This window comes from Pinus tabuliformis, chromosome 6 (assembly GCF_031772625.1).
Source record: "Pinus tabuliformis cultivar Carrire ecotype Pingquan chromosome 6, CPIR1, whole genome shotgun sequence".
NCBI classification, from domain to species: domain Eukaryota; kingdom Viridiplantae; phylum Streptophyta; class Pinopsida; order Pinales; family Pinaceae; genus Pinus; species Pinus tabuliformis.
The window spans coordinates 502,069,777-502,093,159 of NC_142292.1; the positions used below are offsets into that span (position 1 = coordinate 502,069,777).

The following is a 23,383-nucleotide window of genomic DNA, read 5'->3' on the forward strand; positions in this document are numbered from 1 at the left end:
ACATTATCATGTTGTCTTTTGAATAACATTGAAGCAAATTACTTCTGCAGCCTACACCAATTTAAATTTGATTATATGAAACAAAAAACTGAGCAAAGAGCAAGATACATAGGACAATTATTTTTTGACAGAATAGTCCCCACAAAACCCCAATGCGGGAAAACCGATGCAGTAGCTTTGAAGGTTTTCTATTATTAAGCAGTGATTCTGAATACAATGCTGGTTCCCCTCCCAGCAAACCAGTGATAGAGAAAATACAATGGCGGAAAAATTGAGTGAGTTTTACCTCACTTCACCCGGCAGATTTCCGTTGATCCAGCAGCAAAACTGGCTAACCCCGACTACCTATGCGCTGGCCCTACGTCAGCCTTACAGGCTCTGCATTAGCGTTGTGCTGTCTCTTCTGCCCACTGAATCAACCTTCCCGGCTATTCCGGCAGTTCCCCAATAGTTTCGGATTTCTGCGTGGAGGGCAACTTTTGTTTCTGCGCTTGCCCTTCTGGCTCTGCGTCAGGCCTACGTAGGCCTAGATTGGCCCAGCGTCAGTCCTCCTGCCTGCTGTGCTACCTCCACTAGCTTCTCTCTGCCTCTCTGTCAGTACTCTCGAACTATCCCTGCCCTTTTGTTGCAACTGATCACTCAGTTCGAATTCCCAGCTTCCTAGCCCCAGAAATTGAACTCCAAATCAATTTGTTATCTCCATGTGTTTTTCTAAATGAACGCCAAGCCTCCTTCTTATACTTTTCTCGTTGAGACTTCAACAACTGAGATTAAGTCTCTAATTAATGGCTAAGATTAAAAATTGACTTGATCCGCCTTCTAGATCATTCTCACCCATATTTTGATTAATACCCATTAATATTTTAATTTTCCTAAGTTTAGACTTAGGGACCCCATTAAAAATATAAATTATTTTAATAAAATACAATCTAGGTGGAATTTCACCAAACGTTTTCTGGGTTCTTTAGAACTCATGTGCCTTAGCCTCTCCACCAATTTTCATGGCTAGAGCCAGTGTTTTTAAAACCAGCCGTCCTAACCGGTAACCGGTCAAACCAGCCAGTCAACAAGGCCACCGGTCCGAACCAGTTGAAAAACCTGGTCAGCAAGTTCATTTCGCCTGTTTTGAGCCCTAACTGGCCGGTTTAGGACGCAACCGGCTGGTTTGTGGTCGAACTGTCCAGTTCCATCCTAAACCGGCCGGTTAACTGCCACGGCCGCGGAGGACCCACATAGCGACTTTAGGGTCTGTGTACTTGATGCCACTTTCATCAGTAGAATGTCTTTTGGTATATATTATCTAGTAGCGTTCAGATTGCAGTTTTGATAGAAGATTTCAGTTCTTTGTTTTTATTTCAGTTCTCTGTTTTTTTGAGTAGGTAGATTAGAAATTAGACTAGGACAGTTACTGTGTGCTGAAGAATTTTAACTTAACTGTGGTGTGAAGGCCTTTTTTTTAATTAAATCTTACTGCAGACTGATATGATATCTGAATATTTGGCAGATCAATTTACAGCATTATTGGCCTTAAAACCGTTTTGATTGACAAAGTGGGTGTATATGTGAGAATGTAACTGTGGAATTTGGATTTATGCAAGAATCTATTCCTTGCACAAAATCTATGCATACCTTTAGTATGAGATGCTCATTTTGGAAACATTTGCAAGGTTTAAATACTTAAATACAGAGGTCTTGTGACATATGACTTCTTAAATCCTTTATGCTCATCAAAATTTCAAATATGCAAATATACAAAGGGAAGACAAACTCTCGGGATGGTCTCTGTCCCTTCTGAAAAACTAGAATCTGCAAGGGATGGAGCCACTCGTGTATGCAAATAAAATAACTAAGAATCCCTATCAAATAACTTTCTCTATAATTGACCAGAAATCTGAATTTCTTTTCTACCACAATAACAACAATTGTAGAAAAAGTTATGGTCATCTTGCCAAAATCTGTTTGATAGGTATATATCAGCTATGGCCCAATTTGTGATAGATGTATGCTTGTCAATAGTTTATAGTGTTAAAATATATAAAACATATGAACTGCAAAGTCATTTGTTTGATAAGCTTAATCTATGAATAATGAAGTGCTTTTAGGAGAAGCCCGGTGATTTAAAAATTCTAGAAGCGTTAGGAGCTTTTGTATTCAGTAGTACAGAATAGCAGGAGCAAATCTCAAAATATACATATAATAGTAACATGCAATGTGTACTTGCATAATGGTCATCAAAACTTTGTACTACTACCTGATATGCAATACTGTTATGATTGAATATAACGGTGTGGATAGAAAACTCAACTTTTGTGGCTTGCTTAGTTATGGATATGAAAAATATATTTTACTTGCAATACTTGGATTTATTTGTGTGAAGTTTCAACATGACTTGCCATTTCTTTTTCTTTGGTTTACGCTGATCTCTGTTCTAGGACTAGTTTCTAATTTTCAGTACAAAACCTAAAATCTATTTGGCAAATTCTTTGAACTTAAACCAACATATATCAGTTCAACGGTCCATTAGGTCCACTTCTATTGTTATTGGTGCCATTGCTACTAAGGTTGCAGATCACGCTGAGGCATCCTCAGACTCTGAACTAGATGATGTTTATGTAGCTCCTGATGTTGATCCTGTGTTTAATAGTGGTTATGAACTTGATGATTGATCATGTGTACACTCATCACTGTAGACTTGTAGTAGGCCAATGGCCTCATAGCTTGCAACATTTTTTTTGGACTTTATAGGCCATTTAGAGCCTCATTGCTTATGTATTTTACTATTTTGTTGGTGATATGTATTGCACTTGGTGCCATTTTGATATATTCACCTTTACATGGTATATAAATGAGCAAACTTTGCATATTTTGTCTCTATTGGCTTGGAATCATGGTTTTAAATCTTAAAAATAGTTTTGTTTCATTAAAAATTAATTATTTAATGTATTTTTCTAAAATGGATCGTTTAGACCTAACTAGTCCCGGTTTGACCGGTTCCAGTCAGTAACACGGTTCATTAGGTGGACCGGTCTGGTCATCGGTTCTGGTTTTTAAAACATTGGCTAGAGCACATCCGATGCTACCAAAAACTAACACTTAGCGATCTCTTGAAATTGCTCCACCACTGACACCTATCTAGGCTTCGAAACATTGCTTGACTTTGTAGCCTCGGATGTTGACATGGCAGAGGGCACATATTCCATAGTAAAAGCATGCTTCGATGGGGTTGTCAATTGATTGTTGTACTGTGACTTTGTCTCATCCTCCTCCTCCTCCTCATCATCATCTCTTTTCACTTCTTCTACCCTGGCTTTCTTGGAGCTAGGTTCCTCCCTTTGACCAACATCCATGGGTTTTGAAGTGACTCTCTTCTTCCCTGAGAGGTGGGAAGTGCTCGACTCAACTGGAGTGAAATTGCTTTGACTTCTTCCCAAGTAGACTTATTGGCACAATCTTCTACTGTGGGATTTGGGTCATACTTATGATTTTCCCTGTCCTTATCCTTTCTCATCTCATAAATGATATTATGAGGGTCGTACTTCCATACTCCTGCTTGTGGGAAATCAAAACTCTGCAATATCTTCTCCACAAGATCTAAGGCATTCATTGAATTGACCACAAATGGTCCTACCTCATGAGGGACGTGGAAAGTTACAACTGCCTTCTTGGAAGTAAAATGTACATTGTCGCTGCTAAACCTCTATCTAATGTACTCCAATGCAAATATGAGGGGAGTCAAGAATGTTGGTAGCTGGTAATGTTTGCCTTCGAATCCATAAACCCTAATAACAATATATTCTTTGAAAAGGTACCATTCTCCTGTTCTAGTATCAGGAGTGAACTGTAACTTCTCCTTGAGGAACTGAGGAGCTCTGGGTAATGGTTCACCATGTAACAAGGTATAAACAATTGACATAAAAAACGACACCGAATTGAAGAAAACTAGTTTTCTTCTGGTTTTCTAACCATGGGCAACCACTCATATACAAGCAATAAGGCATTATGTTCATCCACCATCTTGGGTTTTAGGTTTTCTAGGTGAGAACATTGTTGGTGAATAAATAGGTGGACTAGGTAAGCTTGGTAATGGAAAGATATCCCTTCTGCAAATTCTTTCATTTGGGAATGGATCTCATTGGACAAAAAATTATGGAAAATCGAACTTTGTGCAGGCCTTGGAGGCCGGGTGACACAAGGAGACTAAGAAACCTAAAATTTCTTCAGTTACATAAACATCAATATTGAGATTGAAAACTTGGTAAACCATAGAAAAAGATAACTTGGGCATAGAATCAAAGACTGTGATGGGATAAGGAGGACGACCGGAAGGGGCAACTACCCCCTCTTTGACATATCCACTGACGATCTGCTACATTATTTTTGGATAGAGAACAGTCCATTTCTCCTTAAGTATCTCTTTATCTAGCTTTTGCATGCCTGTCCTATCTGGGAATGAGAGCATGTTTGCAATTACTTCTGGTGTTTTTTTATCACTGCCCTGTTTGCTTGAGAGAAGACAATAACTCTTTGATCTAGCAAGTATCGGCTGACACACAAGGACACAATGTCTAGAAAATGATACACTTGTGGGACTATTGCTGTAACGACCTATTTATAAAAGTAATATTAAATAAATTTTAGTAAATAAATTATATTAATCAATTAATAAAATTATAAAAATAAACTAATGATAAAGTATTTTAATATAAGTCTAACCTTTATACTAAAATCAAAAAAAGGAAAGTTAATCAAAAATCAATAAATGTATATGACATGACATGGGAAGGGTGTCACAAGGAAATGAAGCGGTGGGTGCTGGAGGAAGGACGACCACCGCCAAGAAATAGTTTATAAACCAGAAAGAAGAGTTTGGGAAGGGGGAATCGGAAAGAAGAAGGAAGAACGAAGGGGATACTGAGGAAGTAAACTTGAGTTACCTACAGAAGGAGAGCTGGTTGTTCTGAGGTTTCTGGGCACGGGGAAACAGTCTGCTTCAACTGAGAAGCTTACTGGACTGAGTAGCGAGGTTCTGCTCAGTTTGGCTGGGTGGTTTCGGTCTTTTGGTAAACGGGAGCAAACTAGAGGAGTTCTGAAACATTTTCATCCGCAACAGACCAAGTAAGTACCTATCATTGAATCAAGCAATTAGTCATATGAATTTTTGCATAAATTTAGAACATAAATTTTCTTAAAGTTTCATACTTTGCTTAGAATAAATAGCTCTATAAAAACTCCTTACAATATTTACAGTTCAGTAAATCTTTGTAGTTTCAGAAATGATTCTTTACATCAGCTCAGTCTTTACAATTGCTAGGACCAAGCTTGATGTAGCTAAATTGTTGTGGTCCCCTATGATATCACTGGTACTTTGTACCAAATGAATAGCTTTCTTCATGTCATAGGTAGTTATCAGTGGATCCTGAACATTTGCATGACTATCATAGAAGTCAAGTGTTAGTTTTGGTAGCATTAGATGTGTTCTAGCCACGAACATTTGCGGAGAGGCTAGAATACATAAGATCTCCAAAATCCATAAATTGTTTCTGGAAATTCCGCATAGAAATGACTTAATTAGATTATTAACCAGTTTTTAAATATTTCCTAAGTCTAAACTTAGGGAATATGGTTAATTAATCAGTATTAATTAAGTCAAGACGAGAATCATCTAAAAACTCACACGAATTGATCCAGAGATGATCCTAGCCATTGATTAAGTTTTAATCTTGGTCGTTCGTGCTCCAACAAAGGATTATAAGAGGAGGTTGATGTGGTGATGGAGGAAACACTTAAGCAATTTGATTTCTTGGCAGATCAATTTCTAGAGCAGCAACAGTCAGTTGTCGGAGAGAGCCAAAGATTGAAGCAGTGAGTGAGGGGCAGAGACAGTGAGGCTAGAGGAAGCATTCCAGATCCAGCGAGTGCATTTGCAGAGAGGTAGAAGAGCCACAGAGAAGCTGACGCAGGGGCAACATAACAGCTTCTAGAGGCAAGATTGATTTGTTGAGAGAGAGAAACGTCTTCAGTTCTAGAGGCCGAGAAGGAGTCCCAGAGTGCTGGACAAGCATCTTTCTAGCCAGCAGAAGGCAAAATGACTTCATCAGATACCAGTCAGAGCCTAGACGTTCAACAAGCTGCACAGAGTAGCGTAGAGGGTCAGAGGGCCGAGTTTCTGAAGGCAAATTGTGTTGGGAGATTGCCTGTGGGGTGAGGAAAATTCCTCACTAGATTTTTGTCAGTATTTTTCTCTATAGCATTGCTAGATTTCGGCGTCCAGTTGTACTCAGAATTTCTCACTACTGCATAATAATAAAAACCTCAGCTGCTACACCGGTTTTCCCAAGTTGGGTTTTTTCGTGGACTTTTGTCCAAAAATAATTGTGTTAATTTCATGTGTGTGCCAACATTTCTCAGTTGTAGTGACTGGTGTTCAGTATGATGCATCTCACTGCTGGAGTCTGATTGCTACTAGTCTCTACATTGACCCTTTGAAGCTTATGTGCTGCTGCTGACCTCTGCTCTGTGCCATCTACACTGCTACCAACTCTGCTTTGCGTTGCTCCTACACTCCTACTAGCCACTGCAACTGTCACTCCTACACTCCTCTGCATCAATTTGCTCGATCCATCCTGCTACCTCTGTTCTGGGCTCCCGTAGCAAAGAATTGATCCGAGAGGTGGGCTCCTCAAAGATCCTGCTCATCTGTAGCTCTTTCGAATTGCAGCTCTAAATAAGCCCACCTATCTCCTGGAGGTATCTCAGCTGTCATGGCAAACTCATCCTCCTTGATCTTCGTGGCTGCAACCTTTGGATCATGCTTCTCATCTTTGTCCTTCTTCTTGAGAGGACACTGTGTTGCGTAGTGACCGAGTTCACCACACTTGAAGCATTTGGTCTTCGAAACGTCCTTCCGCCTCCATTGCTCCTACTGCCCCTTGGATGCGAGGGCTGCATTCTCATCCTCCTTGGGCTTCGACCCACTGGTGCTGCTTCCATCAAGTTTACACTTGACCAAGTCTCTCCTCAGCTCCTCTTGCTTAAGAGATGCCCACATTTCATCCCATTTTGGCAAAGTCGCCCTGCCCAGGATGCTCTGGACAAAGACTTGCCACTCCTAAGATACTAAATTTAGGGCCAGTCTTACCATCTCGGAACCTTGAGGTGTTGACCTGGAATCCCTACTGCAGCAAACTGATCTTACTTCTCCTACTTGTTAATCCATACAAGTTATTTACTGTGTTCTACGATAAATATCGAAGTAAATACAACTGCAACATTCACTATTTAAAAGAATATGCCGAAACAAGAAACTGAATAGGAAAAAAATACAACACAATGACACAGTTATTTTTGGACAAATGTCCCCGGAAAAACCCAATGCGGAAAAACCGGTGCAACAGCTCTGAGGGTTTTATTATTATGCAGTAGTAATTTTGAGTACAATTCGTTGGAAGCCCAACTAGTTATCTGATACAGAGAGAAACTAGACAAAACAAATAGTGAGATGATCTCACTCGGTCACTGGAAGAATCTGACCCTGATCTCGCTGGAAGGAGGCTCTGTGTCCCTTCTGCATCAGCCTCTGCGCAGATCTGCATCAACCCTATGTAGTCTCTGCGTCACCTCAGCTGGGGATTGCGCTCCTCTTCCTTTGGATCCTCTGTTGCCCAAAAACTTTGATTTCCAACCTCCCGGTCTCACACCTTGGCTTCTGAGTTCTGAAACTCGATTTCCTCAGCAGGAATTCGATCTTCGTCTAGGCTCTGCGTTGCCACTGCGTTAGCTTTGCGTGGGCCAGCGTTAACCTTTCTTTGGATGTCGTTCTTCTCTCTCTGCCTTGTACTCTCTGGCCCAAGAAACCTTCCCTCTTTCGGATACTATCTCTGCCCCTCACTACAAAAGCTCACTTCGAATTTCTCACCAGCAGCTGCTTTGCTTTAGAAATTCAATCTTCTGAACTCTTTTTGTGTGTCCTCTAAGTGCCCATCAAGCCTTATCTTATAATCCTCTCGTTGTTCCATCAACGACCCAGATTAGATTCTAATCAATGGCTAGGATCATATTGACTTGATCTCTGCCTTCTTCTACAAGTTTCACCCACAGTTTATATTAATACCCTTTAACTATTTTAATTTCCTAAGTTTAGACTTATGGTCCCATTAAAAATAATTAATTATTTTAATAAAATTGTCTCTGGGTGGAATTTCCCAAAACTATTTCTGGGTATTGGAGAATGCATGTGTCTAAGCCTCCCTGCAAATTTTGAGACTTAGACCACATCCGATGCTACCAGAAATCAACAAGGAGGTTGTCGTGGAAGGGTTGACGTGTGGATAGGTTAACTTGGCAGGTAGGCGAACTTGATAAAGTTGGGTGGCAATTTGGCACGCATAGGGTGCTCGCATGGAACGCTGTGTGACACCCTTCGTGCCCCTCCCAAACTTGCATTTGGAAATTTTTGAATGGTGCGGGGGGTGCAAGAGGGCACCACATGGCCCTCTTCACACCCCTCGGCCGTGTTAACGTCCAAGCATGTTGGTGGTGCAGGAGGTTGTGGGCCGTTATATCAATGACGCGCCCATCGTCTAATCTATGCGCCATGCAACTTGCCCCGTGTCAGCGCTCCGACACCCGTGGTTGCTGTGCACCTGCGTTATTTTGCCATGCCGACATTCGTCGCCAATGCCCATGCACCTACACTGTCGGGCAGGGCTTTTGCCTAAGCCAGCTTGTCTCCTTTACAATCTTTATGAGCCTTTTACTAAAAGTTTGCCTTTGAGGCCTTTTGGACTTGGATTCTCGAGCAATATTTCCGGAGTGGGCTTGTTGATGCTAACACATCCCCTCGATGATTTCCTAACCCATTGCTTGTCATGCTCGCCTAGCACGCATCAATTCATGCCCCCTGCTTACTCAGCTAAGTTCCTAAGCTCCATTGCCTGTCTCTGGCATGCATAATTCATATCTAGAGATCCCCAAACACACCAACATTGATCCAAATCACGATTGGCACCTTTCTAGATGTATTTGGGAACCCAAAACACAGAGTAATCATTCAAGGCACCCCCACAGATCTTCCACTCAGGATGGCAACAATTTTACTTGTGAATTTGCTGCTCCAGGCACTCGCGTGCCTCTGGTTTTTGTGCATTTGGCCAAATTCCTCTGTGAACGATTGGTTCACACATTGTTCCGTTTGTTGGTCTCTAGCCCATTCTAGAAATTTTCGTAGTAAATGCAGTCTACTGTTTTATAGTTCCGCATTTACCTCATTCTTCCAGGCAATCCATGAATCAGTTTCAAAATCCAAGGAATGTACTTAACCCATTCCTTTCATTGAATTCTAAAGCAATGTTTCAGTTATGACACCAACTTTCACATTTATGAGGGTGACTATTCCAACTACCTGGGGATTCACAATCAATGGGTTCTTGGGCAAGAGGGAAGAGGCTCATAGTTGAATTCAAATTCATGGAAAGGTTTTGGCAAGACAATTCCCCTCATTATTTCCCCACTCGTGGTATCATAGTCCGTATCAGTGCTCATATGTTCATAGTCAGTTTTGTCAGTATATTCATTAATTAACCATATATATATTGTTCCTAGATTCATCCATCCAGTCCATATTTGTTACAATAGAGACACATCCATGTTGACACGGGCAATACAATACCATTAACATAATTAATTATGAATTAACCCAGGGGTCAAGATGGGTATGTTACAACCTCTGTTTTCACCAGGGCTGTAGAATGCACTTCAGGTCTTTGACTCACTGCAATAAGAACATTACCTTATAAATCTAATCAGACTATGGCACTCCACTTCTATAGGAAGGTGGTGGTAGAAAATTTGGACTTCTATCTTTGGGAATCAGATAAATTAATGGGTTGTCAATGTACATTTTCCTTTTTTAACACACGTGAGTGAATAATCACCATCCATGGAGTTTGCGGCTTTGAAGAGAAAAATGTTGGCTGTAATACACCCCCTGATGCCAAGGAGGGAAACATCTTAAATAGATTCAATCAATGGAATTGCTTCAGAATTTTTCATCTTTAATTATGTTTTCTAATAACATCAATATTTATTGACTGTTTCCATGTATTTGGTTTGCAGGTTCACAAGTGCAGTTCTTCGAGGCTCAAATTGGAAGATTCCCCTACCTCCGTTTGGTCAAGGCTGGTGAGTTTCTTTGACATGACTTGTTTTATCATATCAATATAAGCATTTCTAATAGGAATTCCCCTTTTGTCAAAGAAATTGGAGTTTTTCATAGGACAGGTTGTCAATATAATTCAACTACACCTTATAAATGAAACAAGACAAGAATAAACAGTAGTTAATTGCAGATTTTCTCTTTGATTTTAAAGCACTGAAAGCAAGGACATCGTATAATACACTAATGAAATCTTTACTTTATTTGTCAATATGATAAGACGGCTTATTTCTGTGAATGCATTCTCCACAAATGTTGAATCCTATCATGAATCTATGAAAATGGAGCTGATGTAGTCATGGATGCAGTTCATAGATTGTATTTTACCTATTAGATCAAACCCATCGTTTCCAACCATGCAAGTTTTCACAAAATATGCAAACGAAACCAGAATTGTAATAGTTTATAACAAGATTCTTGGTGCACAATTCCCTTCGGGGAAACTTGGGATGGGAACAAGGTCTCTTTTAGTATCATGGGAAATTCACTCATTGGAGAAAGATCAAGGGAGCTTGGGAGCAATAGATATACACACCCAAATATGGTGCTTGTAGCTAAATGAATTGTTAGGTGTCTTCGGGTTAATGGTTATTGGCCAAATGCACCTTATTCATATAATTTAGCACTACAGCCCATGCGTCGGAATTTAAAGGGAGTTGCAATGTTTCAGACATAGTGTACAATTCTTCAGGTTTTCTATTCATGGATCATGGTGTGTACCTAACCAGTGTGAAAATTTCTAATCTGAAATTCTACTACAGCAACTAATTTATTTCACCTACTTATTCTTCACAATAAGTTATTTACGAAATCTCTTTAGCAAATATTAAAATAAAGTCTACTGCAGTTATCGCATAATTACACAGAGAAAATACATGCACAAGAACCAATCACATCAACACAATTGTTTTTGGACAATTGTCTCCGAAAAAACCCAATGCGGGAAAACGGTGCAGCAGATGAGGGTTTTATTAATCTTCAGCAACAATCGCTTTTACAAGGAATGATTTTACAGATAAACTGAAAGAAAACACTTGAGAGTTTCCTTTGGAACCTGTCTGACACTTTGGAGACCCTTCTCCCATTCCTGTGTCACCTCTGCGTCACTCTGCGTGGCTCAGCGTGGCTCTGTGTCCCTCTGCATCAACCTGCGTGAGGGCTACGTCTCTCCTCTGGACTGCGTATCACTCTGTGTTGTCTCTCAATATCCCTACGTCACCTCCTCCTCAATCACTGACTGCTGCTGATGCCCTCCTCTTCCTCCACCCTGCAACTCTCCGTTTCCTCTGGAACCTGTCTGACACTTTGGAGACCCTTCTCCCATTCCTGTGTCACCTCTGCGTCACTCTGCGTGGCTCAGCGTGGCTCTGAGTGGCTCTGTGTCCCTCTGCATCAACCTGCGTGAGGGCTACGTCTCTCCTCTGGACTGCGTATCACTCTGTGTTGTCTCTCAATATCCCTACGTCACCTCCTCTTCAATCACTGACTGCTGCTGATGCCCTCCTCTTCCTCCACCCTGCAACTCTCCCTCTGAAATCGATCTCCTTCTCTTGAGAATCGATTTTCCTTGAGATACTGAGTATCTACTAGTGTGTCTCCAAATGATCTTCAAGTCTTCTCTTGTACTTTTCTGATCGAGTTTCAGTCTTTAATCAACGACTAAGATTAAAACAGACTTGATCCTCGTCTCTTAGAAGCTTCTCACCCTTATCTTTATTAATACCCAATAATATTTTTATTTTCCTAAGTTTAGACTTAGGAACCCATTAAAAATATTAATTATTTTAATAACTCCTCATCCAGGTGGAATTTCTCAAAACGATTTATGGGTTTTGGAGATCTCATGTGCCTTAGCCTCTCCTTCCAATTTCAAGGCTAGAGCACATCCGATGCTACCAAAAATCAACACTCCCTCTTACCGAGGAATGTGCTCTAGTAATGACTCACCATGGAAGCATCACACTGATGTTCCGCATTGGTCCTCCGTGTTGATGCTTGGCCTATTGCCCTACATCCGCTGCATTGCTGTTTCTTGTATTGCTGCCCACGACACTGCCACTTCCACTGCTACATTTGTACTGCAGCTCCCTCTCAACATCCTGCATCATGCTGCCCATAGCACTGCCACTTCTAACCACTGCACTGCAACTCCCGACAATTATCCATTTCTGCTACTGAAATGGGTTCTTCACCATCCCCATCTTCTCCTTGAAATAAACAAACTTCATTCTTCTTAGAGCCTTGGTGAGGATGTCTGCCACCCGTTCTCCTGTAGGAGTGTATCTCAACTGTACTGCTCCTTGTTGGACACAGTCTCTGACAAAGTGACACCTAATATCAATGTGCTTCGGCCGATCATGAAATACTGGATTCTCAGAGAGATTGATGCAATTCTGATTACCACACATGATCTTGGTCGCTTCCATCCTTCTCCTGAATAGATTCACAAGCAATTTCCTAAGCCATATGGCTTCACACGAAACTGTGCTAGTTGCCATATATTCTGCTTCAGCCGAGCTCAGAGCCACAAATTTCTATTTCCTACTACACCAGGAGGTCATTCCTGATCCAATGTTGAAACAATACCCAATTGTACTTTTCCGATCTACTGAACTTCTAGCCAATTTGCATCAGTGAACCCACTCAGCCTAATGTCATTGCCTTGGGTGTACAATAGTCCGTGCTCGACTGGTCCTTGTATATACTTGGGAACATGTTTGGCTGCTGCCCAGTGCGCCCTCTTGGGTTCCACCATGAACTGACTAAGGGTGTTGACAGCGTAACAAATGTTTGGCCTAGTATTGACCAAATACATCAGGGACCCTATAAGCTGCCTGTACAAGGTAGGATCCGCGTCTTTATCTTCTGATGCATCAATCTTCTTCTAGTTGGTGATCATTGGAGTAGCCACAGGTCTACAGTCATGCATCTTGAATCTCTTAAAGATCTCTGTAGAATATCTCCCTTGTCCATGGAAGATCTCACCCTTTTGCTGCCAAACTTCCAACCCCAGGAAATAATGCATCTGACCCAAATCCTTCATGTCGAATTCTGTGGCTAGGTTCTTCTTGTAGTCTTTGATGAGCTTGGATGATCCTGTCAAGACAAGATCATTCACATATAACACTCATTCTTTACGACAAGATAGTAGAGATTAGGGTCTACGTCACTCTTAACGAACTCTATCTTCTGCAAGTAACCATCAATTCGACCATACCATGCTATAGGTGCCTATTTAAGCCCATACAAGGCTTTCTTTAATTTGCATACATGAGATTTCTTCTCATGTGTCTCAAAACCCTCTGGTTGTTCAATATATACTTCCTCTTCTATTAGCCCTTTCAAGAAGGTCGTCTTGAGATCCATCTGGTGAATCTCCCACCCCATCTGTACTGCAAGAGATATCACGAATCACGATTCTAATAGAAGTATACCTGGCTACTGGGGCGAAGGTTTCTTCATAGTCTATCCTTTCCTTCTGAGCATACCCCTTAGCCACAAACCTGGCTTTGTATTTTTCCACACTGCCATTTGCAACATATTTGACTTTGTAGATCCATCTCGAACCTACCACTGACCTGTCCTGAGGCTTAGGTACCACTTCCCAGACATCATTGACCATTATAGAACTATTTTCCTCCACCATAGCATCTACCCATACTTGATGCTGAACGGCCTCCTGAAAACTAGAAGGTTCCCCAACCTGAGCTACTAGGGCATGGTATCTGTCTAGCTGTCTTCGCTCCCTTTTTTCATTCTTGAGTGCACCAATGAAGTCCTCTACATCCTGTAGGATCTGTCGAAGTTCTTGGCTCGTTATTCCATTGGTAGTAGGTACATCTATCAACTCTTGCTCTTCTTGAGATTCCTCTTGTTTTGAATTTCTGGTACTAGATTCTGCTGGTCGAAGTGGTTGGACCAACAGATCGTCTTTTGACTGCTCCTCGAAAGGCATTTCTCGGGATTTCCTAAAAGCTCTGTCCTCCATGAACTTTACATCCCGCCGAACTACTACCTTCCTACTCCCTGGAAGATAGACTATATGTCTTAGCATTCTCGCTATATCCCAAAAGATATCCTTTCTCAGCAGTTTGATCTAATTTCTTTCTCTTTTCTTTGGGTACACGATGTTGTCGCATAGATTGTCACGACAACACTCAGACCGGGGTTGTCACTCTGATCCCCGATCTCTCCGTTTAAGCCTGTCTCCCGCGGCGAAGGGGGGTAGATCCTATGGGATGTTGAAGACCAACTATGGACCAGTTGGGTTGGGAGACACGAAGAAACAAGCACTAAATTGATTTTGTTAAGTTTAATAGACCAGTGCCTTATGGAGTTAATGATTAAATGATTAGATGTTGCAGAAATATGAACCATGTAAAACAAACATTTATCATTAAATAACCCAAGCAATGCAAGATATCCAGTGAATTCACAATGCTTTAACGATGATCCAGCAATTAAACTTAAAGAAAAATTAAATGCTTTAAATGATCATAAAATTTAGATGCTGAATCAGATACCACTTTCACATAGCTAACTTCAAGATAAACATTAAGTGCGTTTAACTATAGAGAAATGGAACACAGAGACACCAAAAATGAAATTTTCAATTTTTTTGTAAAGCTTTTTTCAAAATATTTTTTAATTTTTATATAAATAAAACTAAAGTAAATGAAATTTAGAACTGAATCCTAAAAGAAATTTTTTATTTTTTATTATTATTTTTTTAAATTCTAAAATTAACAGATCAGAACATAAGAACTAAAATCTAAATAAGGCTAAAATCTATTCTAAACTAAAAAGAAACCTTTTTATTTTTTAAACTATTTATGATTTTTTATATTTTATATTTTTTTATGATTTTTATATTTATTTATTTAAATGAAAAACAAAATAACTGAGAACCTAAATCTAAATCTAAAATAAGGATTTATTAAATCTAAAATCAAAATTAAGATCTATATAAAAAAAAAAAAACTCTTTTTAATATTTTATTATTATTATTATTTTTTTTAATGAAATAAAAATAAACTTTAAAGAAAATCTAATTCAAAACTCAAACCCTAAGCAAAACAAATCAAAGTTAAAAACTAAAAATAGCACATTTATTTTTATTTATTTATTTATTATTTTTTTTACTTTTCATTGATTTTTTGATTTACTAACAAATAAAACTAAAGCAAAACTAAATTCTAAATAAACTAAACGCAACTAAACTAAATAAATATATACAATTTAAAAAAAAAGAAAGAAATCAAAAAACTAAGGGCTACACTAGAATTATAACTCGAATGAAACTTAAATCTAAATCAAACCTATAATCTAGACTGACCAAGCGTATCACCTAATCCAAACTTTCAATTCTAAAATTATTCCTAAGCCTAAAAAAAAGTAAATCGAAATGATTGATGCTTTACGCTAAACTATCAAATGAAATGAGAAACCTACGCGTGTTTTTGTTTGTTGTTCATAATGCAGGTTCGCGGATAGGCAAGGAGGGCGACCAGGCAGCTCGTGTGGAGAGGGATCCGTAGATGCAGGGATTTGATGACGTTGGAGAACAGCGAAAGATAAATGATCTGGCCGCAAGTGGAAAACGCATGAAGCAGATAAGGAGCGGACAGACGCAGGCAGAGGGGGGCTGCGTGGATTGAAACTCCCTTTGCTGCAGCTGTCGTGAGTCACTTTCTCCCCATCCACGAGGGTTGCTCGCTCTTTCCCTACACCGTCTCGCAGCCAGATCCGCGTGATAATGGATTGATGCGTGAGGGTTTGGATAAGCCGTATAGAGATGGGAGAGCAACTTGCAGCGTATAGCTGGAAATGAGTTGTGTGTGGGACGCCTGAGGAAAAGGTAGCACAATGTATGGCAGTGCAGATGGAGGATAATGCAGGCACAGCGTGGTGATGGCTGTGTAGAGGTGAGAACATGGGTTTTAAAGAGCAGATGGCGTATGGATTTCTGGCAGTGTGAAAATGGAAGTGACAACGACCATAGAAATAACGTGGGGCAGCGGATTGATAGTCTGCGTGGAGAGAAATGGTGATGAAAACGGAGGAGAGAGCTCAGAGATGGTAGAGGGTATGGCAGCAGCAAAAGCTGTGATCCCTTAAAAAAAATTTCAAAATTTTTCTGCAACAGTAAAACCCCAGGCAACAGTGAAAAATGCAGTTTGCAAGCCTGCAGTCCAGAAACTTGATCAAAATTTTAAATCTTTCCTGCTCCAAATTGCCTGATCGAAACCCTAAAAAAGAGTCTCAAAGCCTGTACCTGCAACCTGCAATGACAAGGAACAGAAAACCCAAAAATAATATGTGCAGAAAACAAAAATGAAACCCTAAAACCCAGCTAAGAATTTACAGTATTTACAGATTTTCGACTCTTTATCAGCCAGATTTGTCAATAATCCACAGTAATATTTTCAGAATATAAGTTTAATGTGAGATACTTCAGAAAACCCTGCATGCATTCATAAAAAAAATTTCAGATGATAAGCTCGGAATTAAAACTAGCTGGGCTCTTTCAGGAAATGCAATCCGAGAGTTGGCTGGTTCAGCCGAGAACTTCCCCTAACGCCCGGTAAACTCAAAACTAAGATTTCCTGCACAGCTTAGAATCAACCATTAACATAGAGAGAAAAAACGATTGTGAAATCCAGATCAAATGGAGATACCTGCCATTATATTTCAGGATCTAAACTATTATTCAAACTGTTAGGATATTCCGACACATAGGAAATAGTTAAGTACAACTTGGTCTAGTATAGAGTTAGGTAAAGTGTGTTTCTTTACTATGTACATTTTGTAACTTACAATCCGACGGTCACGATATGTAGTGATCCGACGGTACATTCTCTTCTCGGTATTACCGACACTTGATCCGTGGCTTAACACCCGATTGGTCCATGATCTCTATTTAAAGAGCATGGAGGGTCATTTGTAGGGTAATCCGTCTATGAGAGAAGCATATGTAAATTTTCATTCTTTTATTAATAAATTGCCTGAAGTGGCCGCGTTGGCTCAGGCCGTGGACTGTTTCCCTCTTTGAGGGTTTTAACCATGTCAAAATACTGGTGTATTGATCTGTGATCTGTTTGTGAGCGGTGTCCTTTGGTGTTCTGTCTGAGGAACTTACCCTATAAATTCCTACACAAACCCTAGAGATTAGACAAGATACCTGTGCCTGAATCAATCTTCATTTTTGAAAATATTTAGTTTCCGGCTAACGCTAACTTCGAGTTGCAAGGTTCGTTTTTTTTGTATGTCCGTGTTGGGTTTTGTGTTTTTTGTTTTGTAGGGAAAAAGAGCTTTCTCAAAGCAAGCACGCAACCCAAAGCATCAACCCCCCTCTCTCTCTCTCAAACTTTTTGTATAGCTCACTTGGTGCAAAGATAATTTATGAGAGTAGAGGTCTTGGGTTCAAGTCTCCATTTTGTGGGGGCGGATTTTTCATTTCCGCACATTCCCGCACTTTGTCGGCGACTTCATCAAATTTTCTTCAAAAAGCCATAACTTCTTCATCCGGAAGCCGTTTTCAAAACTGTTTTTTTTGAAACAGCCTAATTTTTCGAGATCTTTCCATTGAAACACTTAGTTTCAGCATCTATAGCTTCAGTTTTTTTTAAAAATGGAAAGTCCATGCCAAGTTATTCTTGACAGCACCAACTACTTCCAATGGTGGTCCTACATTGTGGATTTACTTAGAAGTAAAGGTCTTTACAGAATAGCCACAGGCCAAGAGACCAAACCAAAAGATGAAGACAAGGCAGCTAAATGGGAAAATAGGCAAGACCAAGCACGTGGGTTGATAGGGATGTCTATTTCTCCAGATCTTAGATTCCATATTGCAGAACTTGATACTCCTGATGAAGCACTGCAACAGATTACTAAAGTCTTTGGAATTAAAAATGAACTTAAAGCCCATCAACTTGAAAATGAATTGCTTACATTGGACCCCAATAATTTTTCTTGCATTGAAGATTTTTTGTCCAAGTTCAAGACCCTTAGACTTCTCTTGGAAGGTGTTAAGGTTAAGAAAGAAGATAGTAGCCTTATCTATTCCATTCTTACTAAGTTGGGACCAGCCTATTCTGTGTTTGTTTCCACCTTCCATTCTACAAGAGAAGCCTTCATTTCTCAAGGACAAACCTACAAGTCCCCTTCCTTTGATTCCTTTTGTGATTCTTTAATAAGAGAACAAGAAAAACTCTTACACCTTGGTCTTCTTCATCTTGGAAACTCTTCTAAGAAAGCGTTAGTCGCCCAGCAGCAACCAAATCCAAAGAATCCTAAGAAGTTGTATCCTAAAAAGAATGGTCCTAAACCAAACAAGGGTCCTAAGCAATTTCAGCCTCAAAATGAAAAATCATTTCAACAAAATGATAAGACAAATAAAAACAAAGGGAAGAACACTGATAGACATTGCAACTTTTGTAATCGAGATGGCCACTTAGAATCCAAATGCTTTAATAAGATGGAAGCCTTGGAAGCAGCAATGAAGAAGCATAACATCCATTTGGAGCACTCTTCAACTTCAACTTCATCTTCAGGAATGGCACTTTCTACATGTGGTTGTCAAGCATCTCGGTCTGGCTATGCACTAAATGTATCTTCTTCTTCTCATTCTCATGAGTGGCTCATTGATTCTGGAGCTTCTTATCACATGGCCAAAAACAAAGCCATGTTTTCTTCTTTAAATGATTGTAACAACAAAAATATATATGTTGGTGATGATAGATCTCTTAGTGTTGTAGGGACTGGAACTGTTCATCTAGACAATGGTCAGTTTAATGATGTATTATGTGTTCCAACTTTATCTTGCAACCTTCTATCTGTATATCAGATAACCCATTCGGGTGAAGGTAAAATCGTTGAATTTTCACCTCACGATGTTGTAATTAAGGACCTAAGAGATCCTAGACAGATTTTAGCTACTGGCATTGCTGATGATTCTACAAGGTTGTATAAGTTTCACAACTTTGGGTCATCAAATCTTCCCTCAGTATTTGTTGCTCATAATGATGAAGTGAGCAAACTTTGGCATGAGCGATTTGGTCACTTAAACTATCGCTCTCTTCAGAATCTATGTAAAGAAAATATGGTGACAGGTCTTCCAATGGTATCTTGCAGAGATGGTGCTTGTTCCGGATATGTACTCGAAAAACATCATCGGGACAGTTTTGAAAAACGTGCCTCTTGGCACGCCTCAGCCCCTTTACAGCTCGTGCATAGTGATTTATGTGGTCCACTTCCAGTTGCTTCATTCTCTGGCTACAAGGATTTCTTAACTTTCATTGATGATTTCTCCAGACGCACTTGTGTATACTTCTTAAAACTCAAGAGTGAAGTATTTAACATGTTCTTGGTCTTTAAGGCCTTTGTTGAAAAACAATCTGGACATCAAATTCTTAAGCTAAGATCTGATAATGGCGGAGAATATGTTAAAAACACATTCATCAACTTTTGCACTGAGAATGGAATTCAAATGCAACATACTGTTCCATATACTCCACAACAAAATGGTGTAGCTGAAAGGAAGAATCGCACCTTAAAGGAAATGGCTAATTGTATGCTTCAATCTAAAGGACTTAGTCTTAATTATTGGGCAGAAGCAATTAACTGTGCAAATTACATAATAAATCGCACTCCTACTAAGGTTTTAAAGAATATCACTCCAGAAGAAGCATGGAGCTCAATCAAACCAGATGTAAGTCACTTTCGTGTTTTTGGAAGTGAAGCATGGGCCCATATTCCAGATGAGAAACATAAAGCTTTAGAACCTAAGAGTGAAAAATGTATTTTTGTTGGATATTCTGAAGATGTCAAAGGATATAGACTTATTCCACTTAAGTCCGAAAATTTTATCATTAGAAAAGATGTAAAGTTTGCTGAAAATATATCGGCCTGCGAGCCTAGTTCGGCGGATGTGCCACCTCTCCCTATCTCTTCTACTTTTGAAAATATTTCTTCTTCAGATGATGAAAGCGAGGATGAAAATCCTCCCCCACCTTCTCAGGATCCTCCTTCAGCTCCTCAGCTTCCAAAATGGGTCCGTGCTACTCAGGATGCAGTAGGTGATCTTGCCGGTGATCCTATAGATCAGCGACGTACACGTTCTCAGTTCGAGAGAGCCTCTTCTTTACTGGCTCAAGCTTCAGTGAATTATGATCCTGACACCTTTGCAGAAGCTTCAGGCCATCCAGATTGGGAAGCAGCTATGAATGAAGAATATCATTCATTATTGGCAAATGATACATGGGATCTTGTTCCTCTACCAAAGGGACAAAAACTTGTTAGATGCAATTGGATTTACAGAACCAAGTATGGACCAGATGGGAAAGTTGATAAACACAAAGCTCGTCTTGTTGCTAAGGGTTTTTCACAAGTTGAAGGCATTGACTATACTGAAACCTTCTCCCCTGTTGCCAAAATGAACTCTATTCGCCTTGTTCTTTCCCTTGCTGCCTCTTTCAAATGGGAAGTCCATCAGATGGATGTTAAATCCGCCTTCTTGCATGGGGGCTTGCATGAAGAAATCTATATGGAACAACCTATTGGCTTTATACAAACAGACTCCAGCCTTGTATGTCGGCTTAAGAAATCCCTTTATGGTCTCAAGCAAGCTCCTCGAGCTTGGTATGCCAAAATGGATAACTTTCTTTTAGAATCTGGCTTCTCTAGGGGTCATTCTGACAATACTGTCTACACCAAGAAAGTGGGCAAGTCTCTTATCATTCTTGTTCTTTATGTTGATGATCTTATCCTGACTGGTAGTGATCCCAACCTTATAAACCATGTGAAGTCTAGCCTTAAAAGGAAGTTTGAAATGACAGACTTAGGACACTTACATTATTTTCTCGGTCTTCAAGTCTTGCAATCCAAGGAAGGTATTTCCCTTTCTCAGTCCAAATATGCCTGTGATATTCTACACCATTTTCACATGGAAGACTGTAACCCAGCCCCTTCTCCCTTTCAGTCTGGAGTCAAACTTTCAGTCACTTGTACTTCTCCTGAAGTTGATGCTACCTTATACCGTCAACTTGTAGGAAAACTTTTGTATCTAACCCATACTCGTCCTGACCTTTCCTTTGCCGTTGGCCTTGTTGCTCGGTTTATGCAAAACCCACATGAAAGTCATTGGAAAGCAGCTAAAAGAATACTTCGTTATGTTCGAGGTACAATTCAGTTTGGGATTCATTACAGTGCCGAAGCAGCTCCTCTATTGGTTGGTTTCATTGATTCCGATTGGGCTGGTGACCCTGATGATCGGAGGTCTACTGTAGGTTATGTGTTCACTCTTGGTTCAGGACCTATTACATGGGCTTGCAAGAAACAAGGTGCCATTTCTTCAGCAGAAGCAGAGTATCGTGGTGCCGTAGAAGCTAGTAAGGAAGCCTTGTGGCTTCGTCAGATCCTGTCAGAGTTTGGCTTTCAGCAGCAGCATCCGACTACACTTTGGTGTGATAATCAAAGTGCCATTCAGCTATGCAAAGATCTAGTCCAACATCAGCGCAGCAAACACATTGAACTGCACATGCACTTCATCAGAAAGCTCATTCACAACCATGTTCTTGAAGTGCAATATTTTTCAACAGATGATCAAGTTGCAGACATCCTTACAAAGGCTCTCACAGAGGCGAAGTTCACTAAACTTCGATTTATGGTTGGAGTTCAGGAAGTTGTCACTAAGGGGGGATAGGCTCTAATGCCTCCTTCCTTCTCCTATTGTGTCATATTTGTAAATCCTTCAATCCTATCCCAAGTTGTTCTTAAGGGGGGATGTTAGGATATTCCGACACATAGGAAATAGTTAAGTACAACTTGGTCTAGTATAGAGTTAGGTATAGAGTTAGGTAAAGTGTGTTTCTTTACTATGTACATTTTGTAACTTACAATCCGACGGTCACGATATGTAGTGATCCGACGGTTCATTCTCTCCTCGGTATTACCGACACTTGATTCGTGGCTTAACACCCGATTGGTCCATGATCTCTATTTAAAGAGCATGGAGGGTCATTTGTAGGGTAATCCGTCTATGAGAGAAGCATATGTAAATTTTCATTCTTTTATTAATAAATTGCCTGAAGTGGCCGTGTTGGCTCAGGCCGTGGACTGTTTCCCTCTTTGAGGGTTTTAACCACGTCAAAATACTGGTGTATTGATCTGTGATCTGTTTGTGAGCGCTGTCCTTTGGTGTTCTGTCTGAGGAACTTACCCTGTAAATTCCTACACAAACCCTAGAGATTAGACAAGATACCTGTGCCTGAATCAATCTTCATCAAGCTAAAATCAATAGCTGAAAATAAAATTATGCAGAAACATAAAACATCTAACAGCATTTCGAGAAGAGTAACACCAGCAAGATTTTTAACCCCAAAGTCTTTCTTTATTGCACAAAAAATGACTACAAGAGAGCTTTCTTTAGCACCAAACTTTCAGATCCAATCTGATCTCAAATGACCCCTAGCACCCTATTTAAAGGAAAAATTCCCAACGGCTAGTTCGAGTGATCCATGTCAAAACGATCTCGACTGTCGATGAGGATCGAGATATCTCTTAATCTCATCCGTCGAATTTTTAATGCATTAAAAAATTGAAATTCTGCATTTATTTACTCAAAAATATTATTTTATTATTTTTAAGTTTTTATTTTATTATTATTATTATTATTTATTTATTTATTTTATTTATTTATTTTTATTATTTTTTTTAATTTTTTTATATTTTATATATATATATATATTCCTTTTTAAACTTTTTTATCTTTTCAATTTTTCAATTTTTAATTTTTAATTTATTTTTAAATGGATTCTCAAACTTAGCTTTTGGAAAAATCACCTAGGACCTAGGACTCAGGACTTATGAGGGGATTAAAACATTTTCTAACCCTCAAGACACTGTTAGGATATTCCGACACATAGGAAATAGTTAAGTACAACTTGGTCTAGTGTAGAGTTAGGTATAGAGTTAGGTAAAGTGTGTTTCTTTACCGTTGTACATTTTGTAACTTACAATCCGACGGTCACGATATGTAGTGATCCGACGGTTCATTCTCTCCTCGGTATTACCGACACTTGATCCGTGGCTTGACACCCGATTGGTTCATGAATTCTATTTAAAGCGCATGGAGGGTCATTTGTAGGGTAATCTGTGCATGAGAGAAGCTTA

General features: G+C 39.7%; 1 protein-coding gene across 1 annotated transcript in view; it reads left to right on the plus strand.

Annotated features, from left to right (window-relative positions):
- The window catches only part of LOC149259516 (Plastid-lipid associated protein PAP / fibrillin family protein), a 328,145-nt gene that overhangs the window by 180,869 nt on the left and 123,893 nt on the right, over window positions 1–23,383 (plus strand). The window contains exon 2 of the mRNA XM_089376013.1: window positions 10,114–10,179. Coding sequence (XP_089232139.1) covers window positions 10,114–10,179 — 66 coding nt within the window. The remainder of the gene's footprint in view (window positions 1–10,113; window positions 10,180–23,383) is intronic.